Source organism: Prionailurus bengalensis, chromosome B2 (assembly GCF_016509475.1).
Source record: "Prionailurus bengalensis isolate Pbe53 chromosome B2, Fcat_Pben_1.1_paternal_pri, whole genome shotgun sequence".
NCBI classification, from domain to species: Eukaryota; Metazoa; Chordata; class Mammalia; order Carnivora; family Felidae; genus Prionailurus; species Prionailurus bengalensis.
Genome location: NC_057349.1, coordinates 119,473,498 through 119,488,242, shown reverse-complemented (window position 1 = coordinate 119,488,242; position 14,745 = coordinate 119,473,498). Strand labels below are relative to the sequence as shown.

The following is a 14,745-nucleotide window of genomic DNA, read 5'->3' as shown; positions in this document are numbered from 1 at the left end:
CAGAGACCTCAGTGATGAAGAGCCAGCCATGGAAAGATCTAAAATGTACTGTTTGCAGACAGAAGAGCCACTGTAATGACCTTATGGTGGGTATGAAGGTAGCATGTTCAAAGAACAGCCAGAAAGCGAGTTTGGCTGGAACAGAGTGAAACACGGCAGAGAATAAGTGAGGAGGTCTGACTTCAAGTGGGATTTTGTAGGTGACACAAAGATCATGTAGGACTTTATAGGTGACATAAAGACTTTGGGTTTTAAGTGCAAAGAAAACGCTATTGGATATAAACAAAATTGATTTAGCTGCTGAATTGAGAAAGGACTCTAGGAGGACCAGATTGGAAATAATAATACCAACCAGGAGACTGTTGTGATTGCCCAGTTGAGAGGTGAATGTGTCTGGGACCAAGGTGATGGCAGTAGAACTAATGAGCAATGGTTGCAAGCAGGTTACTTTCTCAAGATAGCACACACTGGACTTGTTGGTTGATGGCATTTCAGGAAGATGATGAGGGGAAAAAAAGAGGAAGGGGAAAATGAGGATGTGTAAGTGCTGTAGGGAAACAGATTTGAAGCAGAAATCAAAAGTTCTGCTTTGAATATATTAGGGCTGATGTAGGAAAAATGATTTTATTCATTCTTGGTAATAGCGCAAAGAAGAATTAGAGTGGCTGGTAGAAATTTTGGAGCATAGATTTTGTTTTAATATAAGGAAGAATTTTCTAATGATTAGGACTTTTCAAAATAAAGGAGACTGATGAAATTGGGCAAAAGAAACACATAGATCTTTGAGGGAGTGTGTTTAAGGATTAAAAAACCCTTAATGAGAATGTGGTAAATGCACTCACTGAGTCGAATATAATTATGGTCTACTTTTTTATTCCAAAATATTATAGAGATTGTAGATTATGAACTAAGAGCATTCTTCTTTTGAATTATACTTACTATCTGTGAATACATTCTAGTGAGTTCCTATCCAGACAACCCAATGACCGTCAGAAATCTGTATCTACTAAAATACAAATAACAAAATGCTTGTGTAAATTAGTTTGTAGTTTATAAAGTATTTCCGTATGTATAATTTCGTTTAATTTGTTTTCACACACTTCCAATAGGTAGAGTAGGGCTTACAATCCTATTTTTATAGAAGAGGAAATGGAAATTCAGGGATTAAGAGGCTGTTCAACGTCATATCTACATAAGCAATGAAGGAGCTAGTGTTTGCATTGTTCGCCTACCTCTGGTAGGCAGCTAGATATCTGCCTGTTTCTTCAAAATAAATAATTACATATGCAAAAAATAAAATAGTAGTGACTATCCAAAGAGTATGTAAAATGTCATTCTAAAAACACTAGGGGATAGTCTTGTTTAAAATATCAACATTATCTCTTACAAAGACTTGGTAGTCTTTTTTTTTTCCCCCTTTAGAATATTGGTTTTTGTTTTGTTTTGTTTTTACATATTGGCTAGAAACTTTTCCTATTCAAGGGTTAATCCGAGAGAATCTTGAAAACGCATGGACATTGAAAGCTGTTTGTTTCACAAGGCGATGAGGTTCAAAAGTGTATTCTACGGCCTCATTATTTTCTTTGGTGTTCAACTTGTGTAGATCCTCTGAAAATGCTCCGCTTCCAAGTTACAGAGAGCTCTGAGTCCACACCTTTGGTCTCCCCCAGGAAATATTGAAGCTGGGTTTTTCATTTCTTAAAAAGACAAGGAGAATTGCTTCACAGAACAGGACCAGTTTTGAGATGTCATTGCCCACACAGAACCATTTAACTACATGGTTAAATTTAGGCATTCTTCAAAAATACAAGTGAAAAGGAGGCTCTGTTATAAAATTATGTTTAAGCTTTAAATCAGTCTTTCAAGTTAGCTTATCACATTGACATAAATGTTATTGAAAGCCAAACCAACAAGGTGCTGGCTAAAAGATCAGAAAGAGAGACAGTTGGGGTGATTTTGTTTTCTGTTTTATTTAAGAGAATGTTGTGAATTTGGTTTCAGGATACAGTACTCAAGAGGAATATCACTTAAAACGTAGCCCCAAATCTCGTATTCTGTGCTTTGAATATAATGATTAGTTAGGTGCTTTGTCTTATTTCAAACATTCAGTAACAATCCTAGGATTAGAGGAGGAGCTGATAGAAACATAGAGACAACTACATCCTGTCTCAGGATTTGTCTGTTCTAAGGGATGCAGTTTTTCTCTGCCTCCTGCAGATCTGGCGAGGCTTAAGGAAAAACAAAACACTCATAAAGATCAGATAACAGAATAGATCATGAGTTTAGATAAATTCTGTATTCTCTGCTGCACCACACATCAACACGATGTAGTTCCAGTGAGGCTTATGTGATGGAAAGTTTGATATAATTTATTCTATTTCTAAAAAAGAATCAAGGGTCGTGTTTGTATTTTTCTTTGTAGGAAAAGTCACTTTATGTTTACAATGTGTAAAAATCCCACATGCTTATTATAGGGCTTTTAAGGAGTGCAGAAGAAAAGGTTTTAAAAAAAAAGACACAAGCAATCATCTCAAATTCTGTTAGAAATAAACAATACTGGGGCTCCTGGGTGGCTCAGTTTATTGAGTGTCCGACTCTTGATTTCCGCTCAGGTCATGATCTCATGCTTTGTGAGATTGAGCCCTGAGACAGGCTCAGTGCTAGCAGGGAGGCTGTTTGGGATTATCTCTCTCCCTCTCTCTTTCTGTCCTTCCCTGGTTTGCTCAACATGTGCACGTGCACGCGCCCTCTCTCTCTCAAAATAAATAAACCTTAATACATAAGAAAAGAAATAAACAATATTAACATTAATTGAAGGTTATTACAGATATCTTTCTATGTAGGTGTTGCTATAAAGATGAATAAATTAACTGTAATAAAGATTATAATTTGTGCACTGTTTAAAATAAAAACATTAAATCGTGATTTTGTTTAATTTATATGAAAACACTAAACTAGGGGCGCCTGGGTGGCTCAGTCGGTTAAGCATCCGACTTCGGCTTAGGTCATGATCTCGCGGACCGTGAGTTCAAGCCCTGCGTCGGGCTCTGTGCTGACAGCTCAGAGCCTGGAGCCTGCTTCAGATTCTGTGTCTCCCTCTCTCTCTGACCCTCCCCCGTTCACGCTCTGTCTCTCTCTGTCTCAAAAATAAATAAACATTAAAAAAAATTTTTTTTTAAAACCACTAAACTAAAACTAAACAGTTGTTGAACTTCAGATGAATGCTGTTGCTGCTGTTGGCTTTAGCCACAAGGGGTAATATTTTGTAAACGGGTCTTAAATGTTGAGAACATAGATTGTAAAAGACATTAAAATGTCCCACACACTTTACATGTTTCGATTTTAGATCATAAAAGATGAGGACATTCATACTTTTATATTTTCTCCCACGTCCCTTTCCGTACTTCCAAGTATTTATTACTCATATTATAATTTTGTATTTGCAAGGTTTTAAATTTATGCATCTAATTCTCAAACCAAAGTCCCACAATATTTAATGGAAATTTTAAAGTTAAATAGATTCAGTGGTAATCCCTAATCTTATAGGATTTCTGCATTTCTGAGTTCTTTCGTTTGATTCATCAGAATGTTATCTGCAAGTTAGTTAATCAAGAGGGGCTTCCAGATGCTTTATGACTGGGGCGTTTTGTTTTGTTTTGTTTTGTTTTGTTTTGTTTTGTATTTGAGAATTTCTGCATTTATATTTGGACAGCATTTGGTTGGATATAACGTTTTGCGGTCATACCCTCCCCTTCCCTTGGGAAGTCTCTTTGGATGAATGCGAACATTCTTCGTCTACCTGTAGAATTCATAAGTTAAACTGAACGTACTTCAGTGTGGAACATCTGCATTCAATTTTCCTGAAACATGAAATGTTTTTCATATATTCACTTATTTTTTTTTCCATTTCAGGGAAATTTTCTTATATTATATCTACAAAGTTTTTTGAAAATCTATTTGGAATTTTTCACAAGTACTTTCTCTTGTAGTTTTTTGGAAGGGTTCTTCTGCTTCTTGCTTTTTCTGATTTATTTGGTGTTAAATTTGGTTTGTCCTAAATTTATTTCCATTGGTCTGATATCTCCCTTTTCATCTCATTCACTTGTTCTAAATTCTTGTATGCGGGCTCTTATTTAATTCAGTTCATGTTTTTATTAAATAAATTTACAACATGAAACACTTATGGGAATTCTCTCCAGTATCACTGGTTTATATTTGCTACTAGAGTCAACTTTTTCTGTCTCTTTTCATGAAATGTAATAGAAGTTCTTTACCCTATGTTTGCAGGGTTGTTATGTCATTTCTTGCTTATGCTGAGTTAATTCTGTCTAATACTTCTCTTTGCTCTGCAAAAAAATGTGAGTGAATTCTTGTCTACCTTCTAAACAAATGTGACAGTAGCTTTCTATCTTTCTACACCACAGTCTGAGGTTCAGCTCACATATTTTATGTACACACCTTACTATATTTTGAGGGTAAAGGGCTGTGGGTATAGAGGTGGGACTGTTAACTTTGTATTACAGTGCATGGGTTATTCCTTCCTCGGATGTTTTTTAGAAAATCTACTGAGGAAGGCTTGTTTCTTTCTTTCTTTCTTTCTTTCTTTCTTTCTTTCTTTCTTTCTTTTTTCTTTCTTTTTTTTTTTTTAAAGATTTTTATTTTTAAGTAATCTACACGTAACATGGGCCTCGAACTCACAACCCAGAAATCAAGAGTCACGTGTTTTACCGAGCGAGCCAGGGGCGCCCCAAGGAAGTTTCCTAACTGGTTGGGATTGAATCCCCTTTCACAGAGGAACGTCTGAGGCCTCACATCATGGGGTCTTCTCTACAGTTAGGGAGACAACTTTACTGTGGGCTTCCCAATATTCACATATTCTTGGGGTGTCAAAAGGATTAGAAGTTATATCTTGTTAGGTCAGACTTCCTGGCTTTCTTCTTTAACAATTAGATTATAAAATGTATGGCATTCTGTCGCTTTTTTTCCATCGGCCTGTTGGTATGTTTTGATTTCTGTTTTCTTATTTATTTTTTAACGTCCAATTGCTACAGGTAGAACTTACGACAAAATGCACCTGTTTTAACTATACTGTTTTCTCAGATGTGTATACCTACTTGACCCCAGCACGGACAAGATATAGGACATTTTCATCACCCCCAAAAGTTCTATTCTGCTATCTGGAGACAACCCCACTTCCCACACAAAACCCCAGGAAACAGCAAACTGGCCTTTTGTCGCCACATTAGTTCAATCTTTTCTAGATTTTATAAAAATGGGATCTTATAGCATGTACTCTTTCATGCCTGACTTCTTTGATTTAGAGGTTTTTGAGATTCATCTATGCTGGTGCACGTGTCAGAATTCCATTCCATTTTATTGCTGAGTTCTATTCCTTGGTGTGGACACACCAAAATTCATTTATTGACTCACCAGTTGAAAGGCATTTGGGGTCTGGGGCGCCTGGGTGGCTCAGTCAGTTAAACATCTGACTTCGGCTCAGGTCATGATCTCACAGTTCGTGGGTTCGAGCCCCGCATTGGGCTCTGTGCAGACAGCTCGGAGCCTGGAGCCTGCTTCCGATTCTGTCTCTCTCTCTCTCTCTCTCTCTCTCTCTGCCCTTCCCCCACTCATGTTATGTCTCTCTCTCAAAGAGTAAATAAACATTAAATTAAAAAAAAAAGGCATTTGGGTTGTTTCCAGTCTCTGAAAGCTCCTATGAATATTATTGTATTAGTCTTTGTTATGGACACATGTTTGGCATTTTCTGAGCTAGCACGTAGTGGCTGAATCACTGCATTGGATACTAAATTTATGTTTACCTCATAAGACTCTCAAAATATTCTCCAAAATGATGTACCTTTTACATTCTCACCAATAATGTAAGAGCTCCTATTGCTTAACATTATGCCCAGTGTTTTATATTATTGATATTTTAGATTTTATTTATTTTAATGTGTATGTAGTGGTGCCTTATTGTGGTTTTATTTTCCATTTCTCTTATGACTAACAGTGTTGAGCCACTTTTCATATGCTTATTGGTCATTTATATATGTTTCTTTTTTTTTTTTTTTTTAACGTTTATTTATTTTTGAGACAGAGAAAGACAGAGCATGAACGGGGGAGGGGCAGAGAGAGAGGGAGACACAGAATCAGAAACAGGCTCCAGGCTCTGAGCCATCAGCCCAGAGCCCGACGCGGGGCTCGAACTCACGGACCGCGAGATCGTGACCTGGCTGAAGTCGGACGCTTAACCGACTGCGCCACCCAGGCGCCCCTATATGTTTCTTTTTAAGTGTTCAGAGTTTTGTTCATTGTTTCATTGGGTTACTTGTTTTCTTTTTTTAAGTTTTTTAAGTTTATTTATTTATTTTGAGAAAGCACACACACACAAGAGCAAGCGAAGGGAGCGGGGTGTAGAGAGAGAGAGACGGAGAGAATCCCAAGCACAATCTGTGCTGTCAGTGTGGACCCTGATGCAAAGCTCGAACTCAAGAACCATGAGATCATGACCTGAGTCAAAGTCAAGAGTTAGACACTTAACCCACTGAGCCACCCAGGCGCCCAAGTTCTTTATATTTTTAAAGAATTCTTTATACTTAAGATAGAAGCTTCTTGTCAGATACATTTACAAATAATTTCTCCTGGTCTGTGGAGATTTTCATTTTCATTTTTTAATTGTATTTTTGAAGACCATTTTATCATTTTTTTTTATTTTGTACTTTTGATATTCTGTGTAGGAAATTTTTGCCTACCCAAGATTTCTTTCTCCTGTTTTTTTTTTTGTAAAGAATGTAAAGGGTACATCATTTCGGAGAATATTTTGAGAGTCTTATGAGGTAAACATAAATTTAGTATCTAATGCAGTGCTTCAGCCACTACGTGCTAGCTCAGAAAATGCCAAACATGTGTCCATAACAAAGACTAATACAATAATGTTCATAGGAGCTTTCTTTGGAATAGCCTTTTTTTTTCCCTAAAAAGTTTACAGTTTTCAGCTTTTATATGTAGGTTGATGATCCATTTTGAGTAAATTCTTGTGTGTGTTAAGAGGTAAATATCTAGGTTCATTGTTTTTCACATGAATATCAAGTTATTCAAGAACCATTTGACTAAAAAACCAAAAACAAAAAAAACACAACCTACCTTTTTCCTATTGAATTGCTCTGTAATATTTGTTGAAAATCATTAGATCATATACTGGCTATTTCTGGACTCTGAATTCTGTTTCATTGATGTTCATATTTAGCCTTTCTCTTGTGTCACTCTCTGTTATCATAGTTTTATGATAGATCTTGAAATAAGAGCATGTAAGTCCCAAAATTTTGCCATTTTTTTTTCTTTTCCCCGAATTATTTAGGGTAGTCTAAGTTCATTTCATATATATATATATATATATATATATATATAGTTAAATCAACTTGTCAATTAAATTTGCAAAGGAAGACTTCTCACCCATAATAAATCATCATGTTAATATAATTTGTTTTTATCAACTACAGCGATATATAAATAATACCCTCTTCTTTATAGATGCATCTGGGTAGACATTTACACACTGCTCAGATATGCAGAAATGTAACTGAATTTCTAGACCATTCCCAATATTCCTAACCAGCTCCCGGTCCCAGGTGAGAGCAGAACTTTCTACTTCAAAGTTACCTGTTTCTAGTTTAAAGCTTAGTCTTTTAAGGAAAAATATTTAGGGGCACCTGGGTGGCGCAGTCGGTTAAGCGTCCGACTTCAGCCAGGTCACGATCTTGCGGTCCGTGAGTTCAAGCCCCGCGTCAGGCTCTGGGCTGATGGCTCGGAGCCTGGAGCCTGTTTCCGATTCTGTGTCTCCCTCTCTCTCTGCCCCTCCCCCGTTCATGCTCTCTCTGTCCCAAAAATAAATAAAAACGTTGAAAAAAAAAAAAAAAGGAAAAATATTTACCTTTTCAGGATTTCTCCTCTTTCTGTCTCTTCTTCTTTTTTCTCCAGGGGTAATCAGGAAATATGGGGTAGCAGGCTGGAGAGGGTGGGAGGTTTGTTGGGGTGATGTCATTATAGAATAGAGGCCTGAACGACGTCAGCAGGAATGGAGAGGAGACAATAAATATGAGTCAAGCTGCCATACGAGAGAGAGCCATGTCCCGAGGTCACCAGCCCGTCATGCTGTCTCCACGTGAGCCATTAGGTTTGCCCTTTTCTAGATCCTTTTTCATATATTTACAGTAAATTAGCAAGTTTGCTGACAGCACTTCTGTTACTTTATGCTGTGAAATCTCAAAAAAAAAAAAAAACCCAACAACTAGTTTCCTGATTTATTCTAGAAGCAAAGCTTTACGATTTCATCTACGTGTAATACTCTATTCACTCTTACCTGCAAGGCAGCAGACAGCGCAGCGGATTTAAGCCGCTTTAGCGCCTTAGTACAGATTCCAGTGCCACCTTGTGGTGTTTTAGGGAATTACAGGCTGATGATTTCCTTCCAGCATTTCTCCCTGGTTGTGAAATTGATTTTTTTTTCAAGAGAGACATCTTATTTTTTTGAAAAGCAAATTTTATTTTTAATGTTTAATTAAGTTTTTTAATGTTTATTTATTTCTGTGAAGACAGAGACAGAACGCAAGCGGGAGAGGGACAGAGACAGAGGGAGACACAGATGCCCAAGCAGGCTCCAGGCTCTGAACTGTCAACACAGAGCCCAACGCGGGGCTCCGATTCATGAACTACAAGATCACGACCTGAGCTGAAGTCGGATGCCCAACCGACTGAGCCACCCAGACGCCCCTTTAATATTTGATTTTAAAACTTTTATTTTTAATAAAACCTACCTGTAATTTTTCGTGTGTTTAAAAGGACTTTGTATGTAAACATAATGGGCCCCTTTCAAGTTATTATTTTATACGAATTTTGATTGACATCTCTACAAGTCTTCACAGGATGTTTAAATTTTGAATGCTATAGATTTTCGGTCATTGCTAGCTGTGTTTAGTGTAGTGTGATGCCAATTGCCTTTTCTTTATTTAAAGTTAGGTACTTTAAGGTCTCTGTACAAAATAATGCATTTAAAACTCAACAAAGATATACTGCTTTTAATTACAAGAAAAAGGAAGTTAGAAATGAAGAATGTAAAGGTCCTTGTATATTACCCAATGTTTTACTCATTGTTTCACTTATTAGAGTAAGGGGGAAATAATTTTATTTTAGACATTGAAAATTTATTATCTCTAAAAGGTCAATAAAAGATGTTCAATTTAATTAAAAAGCTAATATTCCAAGTGTCTGAGTAGCTTGTGTGTGTAAGAGAGAGAGTAATTAAAGGCATAAATAAATGAAGAAGATCCAATATTAAAAGTGTAAATGCCTCAACTGGAAATTAATTGGTTGGTAATTACCAAAACCACTGAAATAGCTTCTTGGGATGTTGTGGGAGCCAAATACCTGCTGGTTACCCATGATAATCTCTAGGAAGACCCATGGATTTATTCATGTAAATCCTGGTGGTGTTCCAACACTTCCTTACACTTCTTTTTTTCAGGAATCAATAACACAAAACTTAACATTTAATCAAAGACATCACTGGAAGAGTATCTTTTCAAGCAGATTGTATCATTCTTCTGGGATCTCTTCTTCCTTTCTTGGACATTAATGTGTTTTTTTAGAGTGGCGAGTAGAAGCAAGAGTATTTTTTTCTCAGTAGAATTTTTAGAACACTGGTTCAGTTCCAGATTTGTTACATTTATTATCTCTTAGGCAAGCCAAAACAAGGCAGCCAGCAGGGGTCAGGCTTTTCAACTGTGTGGAATTGAAATTTCTGTCTCTTACAAAAAAGCCTACAGATTTCTTCATTACGCCATTGGCGTTACATTCTACAGAACTGAACGTGTACTGAGTTACGTTGTTACCTAGAGCCAAGACACATAAGCAAGGAGTTGTGAGGCTGGGGAAGCTTTCTGAGTCAAAATTATTTGTCTAGGGTATTACCCATCTGGTACTACAATAAGGAATTTCATTCTTTCCAAAAGACTCCTTACTTGGCATGTATTTCTTCTGGCAATTGCTGATGGGTCTATCAGTTGCGTTAGGTTTTCTATGTGTGTAAAAATGGACCAGCGTGAGGTCTATTTTAGAATGTTGAACAGTGATGGAAACGTGTCGTGCTTTTGTTCTGAACCTGACTAATTGTGGTTATTTTAACTTCAGGACCTGGCCTTTCATTATCAAAAGCCCCAAGCAGTATAAAAACCTCTCTTTCATGGACGCAATGAATAAATTTAAATGGGCTAAAAAGGAAGGTCTCTCCTTCAACAAGCTTGTCCTTAGCTTGCCGGTGAACGTGAGATGCTCCAAGACGGACAACGCGGAGTGGTCGGTGAGCCCTACTTTGTTTGAATCTTCGGAGAAGCCAGATGTCACATGTTACCTAATCCCCTCCAGGCAAAATCTAAGGAACAGACAGATATCCATGAATCTGTTGTTTCAGTTGTCGTTTGATATGTCTGATAATTTACTTGTTCCATAACTGCTCGGGTTGACCGAAAACTCCTGATTCCACTCCCTTTGAAGAGGGAGATTGGCTGTTAAGCTAAGGCTGGAATGAAGCAGGGATAGGATGAGATGAGAGGTTCGAAAAGCAACAGAGCCTGGTTTGTGTCTCTCCATCCCAAAGGCGCATCTGGCTTTCTTCTCCATGTCCCTCAGAATCCCTCAGGCTCCAACTCCTTTGACCTTTGACTCCTTAAGCAGCCACCCATGCCACCCACCCCTTTTACCCTGCAGAAGTCGGGGGGGGGGGGTGGGGGGGGCATTGAGCGAGCCTGGCCGCGAACCTGCTCTTCAATCACTGGCATTGTTTACTTTTTCATTTTCAGATTCAAGGGATGACAGCATTACCTCCACACGTGGAAAGACCGTATAAAGCAGAGCCCTTGGTGTGTGGAACCTCTTCTTCCTCTTCTCCGCCCAGAAACCACCCTCTTGAGCTGCTCGTGTGTTTCATGGTACTCTGCAGCCTGTTGCTCAGCACACACTTGTGGTCATAATTCTGTGCTGGGGGATAGTGTTTTCTGTGATCCGAACGTGTCAGGTCAAAGACACTTTGGACATGAAGAGCAGAGCGTGAGGAGTGTGGAGACCTTCCCGTCACACACGCCCTTCCTCCCTACACCATCCTTCCCCGTCTACCCGAGAGATGCCGATTGGGTTCTCTTTCTTTTGCTCAGATACGTCTGATAAAATGTATCCATTGCCAATAAAGCAAAACTGGACTGACTTAACACCACCTTTTTAAAAATTCGGACAAAGTCAAGTGGAAGTGAAAGAGTGTCTGATTTCCTTCCATATTTCATTTTATGTAAACATTCATCATCGCCATTTCACTTTTTACTTGATCATTTGGCTTCTATATTCCTTTCTCAGAAGACTTCCATCTTAACAGCGTAAGAGGAAGCACTCTCTTCCCGTGTTCCTTCCTCTTTCTTGTTCTTTGGGTGTGACTTCCCCAGGGCAACAAGGGTTCTTTCTGTGTTTCACTGTCAATCCAATGGGATTGGGAAAAACCCAATGGGCCCCTTACCTCTGTGCTTTTTGAAGATGCCCATCCTAGTTTCTTGGTTTATTTGAGTCTCTTGGCACCCCCAAATGACCCCAAACCCATCTCAAAGCATTTCTTTATCCTTCCCTGCTCTGCACTGGACAGGTGAGTTTATCTTGAGCTCTATCACTCTCTAAAAAGAAAGAAGCTATAAGAAACACGGAAATGGTATATGGTGGACTGTAGGCTGAGGAGAAAAGGTAGCTGGCTGCAAACCCCATGCTGTGAGGGGTCCTTTATGAGGTGTCAGGTCAAAGGGGGATAGTCTGAGCCAACCTAGGAGGGCGTGAGGTCCCTGCAGTACCTCCCTGACCACGTTGGGTGTCACACGTGCCGCATCCTGGCTCAATTTGAGTCACAGTTGCTGTTGTAGATTTATTTTTTATATTAGTTAATGAACTAACTTTCCTTAGTAGAATGTCACCAGTGGAAGATCTTGTCTCCTTTTAGGTTCCCTTGGTATAGTTCAGCCAAATGTTGTTGTGTGTCCTTTCCTCATTTCTTAAGCAAAGTCTTTTGGGATCGTATGAATAAACTCAATAAAATTAAGTTTTTGTGTGGTATCTTGTATGCTCCTTGAGAGAAGCAAGAGATTCAGTACTGATGTTTCCAGCCAAATTGATTGAAAATGTTGCATTTTGTATTCCATTCTTTTAAGCCCTTTCTCTCCTGCAAACAATATCGTCTTTTGAATAAATACCGTATTTTAGAGTGTTTCCTTTCTGGTTGTCGGAATTTATCCACTTACTGAAATGTTTGTACTATTTATGAGGCGTATCTCATAGTTTACTTGTTTTTATTTCATAAGTGCTATATCGAATTCTGTGATTTTCCATACAGATATTTATACGAGGAACACGATAATCCCCAACTCTCCCTGTTTGAAATTTCGTGTTTATTTTACTGCAGAATGTCTGAATTTGAGATGTCAGAGCAAAGTGATTTCCTGTGGAACTTCCATAGCGATATGTTTGTTTTCAGTGTTCTGAGTCAGGAAGGTGAATCTACAGGCTAGAAAGGGATACACAGCTTTTGGCCGCTTGCGTTGGTGGAACCAGGGAATCAACTTCTTCAGCTGATGTTGCAAAGAATAAAGCTGACATTCTTTTTCTCTTAGGAATTCTCATGAATATGTATGTGTTTGAGGCACAGGACTCTCTCTTTGAAATTAGGATAGGCTATCTGTTGAAAATCTGGTAGGATTCTGATCAATTCTAAATTAGTTTGTTCTTACAATGAGCAGACCTTCCTGAACAGCCCCGGCTTTTTTGCTGCTGCCCTTGGTCAAGTTGCATTACCTGTCTCCTCGGCCAGCAGGAAGGAGTGCCTGAGACCAGTGGAGGATGGAGTGTCCACGTCTGGTGATCCCTGCTTTGATTCTTAATGCAGGAAGGGTGGGAAAAAACATGTGATAAGGCGAATATTCATCAAAGCCATGTGAGGTTGAGGGTTTTTGGGGGTGATCATTTTTTTTCTGAGGTGGTCTCAGGCAGGATCAAGAGAGTCCTAGTGATAATAAAACAGATGCAATGCACAGAGGCAGACCTATTAAGAACTTTGAACTTCAATTTTAATGGCTATGGAGACCAATGATGAATAGCAAACAGGACGACATAGGGAAGCACTGTAAGTGCCCTGTACATGATGACACTGTACGATTTGCTCACCCAAACTCATTGTTGGACACATAAGCCGTCTGTTTTTCAGTGTGATAAACTTTGCTGTGATTATAAGTATCTTCTTCCAATAAATTACTTTGAATGAAATTACAGAATTAATAGTTGTATTTTTTCAAGAATTTTAAACTAGTAACTGTGAGTTGAACTTAGATGAATATTGCCAGATGTCTTCAACTTGTTTAAGTTTTTTCAAATGGTTCAGAGTTCTATCATCTGTCTGTCTATATCTATCTATCTATCTATCTATCTATGTATCTACAGTAAGAGAATGATAATTCAAATATAGTAAAATGATCACAATTGAAGACTTTGGGTGAAGGGTTTTTAAAAATCTCTTCTTTGGCGTTTGAAATTATTTCAGAATACAAAGTTACAAATGTGAATGAAATAATTAAGGATCCACCGACAGTACAGTGACCCAGGTGGTCTTTCTCCACTAGGCATTAGCCCACCATTTTGGAGAGGCGAGAAGAGAAGTTGGGTTGGGACTATTCCTCACATGCCGCTGGGGGATTATTCCTCAGTTTGCCGGTTCTGGCTACAGATGGGCATATGCCTAGTTTGGAGGTCCAGAACAAAGGGCTTGAAAAATCCAGGGAGTGAGGAAGGACCCCCAAAACAAAAGAGCAAGAGGTCTTGGAGTTTGGAATCATTCAAAAATATTTATAATTTATTTGTGTTTTTCCCTGATTATAAACCTCATGTGTAATAATGCCTATTCGCTGAAGGAAATCTAGAAAATATGGTAACTTTGAAAAAGGAAATAGCAAAATCTGTTAGCCCTATTACCTAGAGAATTAACCTTTTGGTGCATATGCTTCTAGTATATGTCCATGAAAGGATATCTGTGGGAATCCATATGTTGATACAAGCTAGCACTAGCTAATGCAACAAATACCAAAATATGAGTGGTTTAACACAACAAGGTTTGTTTCATGTTTATTTAATAGTTCAATGCATGTGACTCATTTGGTAACTGACTCTACTTGTTAAGGTGATTCAGGTACTCGAGAGCTGGTGACTCCGTCAACCCCAGATCCTAAGGGTCCTGTGCATTCACCTTGCTAATGGAGAGATACATGATCTAAAAGTGACACAAATCACTTCCAGATTCACTCTGTCAGTTAAAATTAGTCACATGGCCTCACTAGGATGTGAAAGGGGCTGGGTGTATAATGCTTAATTATAAGCTGCCTGTAGCAAAATAGAGGAGAAGCTGTCTCTGCTGAAATACATATTTTTAGCACAATTGACTTTCATCTAGCTCAGTGATTCCAAGAGTTTTGAGTTGGAAACAATCAGACCAGTAGAGGGGTGCCAACTACACATTTTGTCAAATGGAGCACTAATCAGAATAACTGCTGTTTCACAAATGCCATTGAAAGCCTGCTTGGAACCAGGCTCTACCCTAGAGTGTTGGCCTCAGAACTCAAAAGCAGATATTGTCTCTGCCGTGATGGAGATGATAGTCTTGTGATGAGGCTCATAGCT

The 14,745-nt window shown here is 38.4% G+C and overlaps 1 protein-coding gene across 1 annotated transcript in view; it reads left to right on the top strand.

Annotated features, from left to right (window-relative positions):
* MOXD1 (monooxygenase DBH like 1) overlaps positions 1–13,341 on the top strand; it is a 93,293-nt gene extending 79,952 nt beyond the window's left edge. The window contains exons 11-12 of the mRNA XM_043592388.1: positions 10,186–10,354; positions 10,854–13,341. Of these exons, the coding sequence (XP_043448323.1) occupies positions 10,186–10,354; positions 10,854–11,024 (340 nt within the window). The 3' untranslated portion in view covers positions 11,025–13,341. The remainder of the gene's footprint in view (positions 1–10,185; positions 10,355–10,853) is intronic.
* Positions 13,342–14,745: the final 1,404 nt, after the last annotated feature.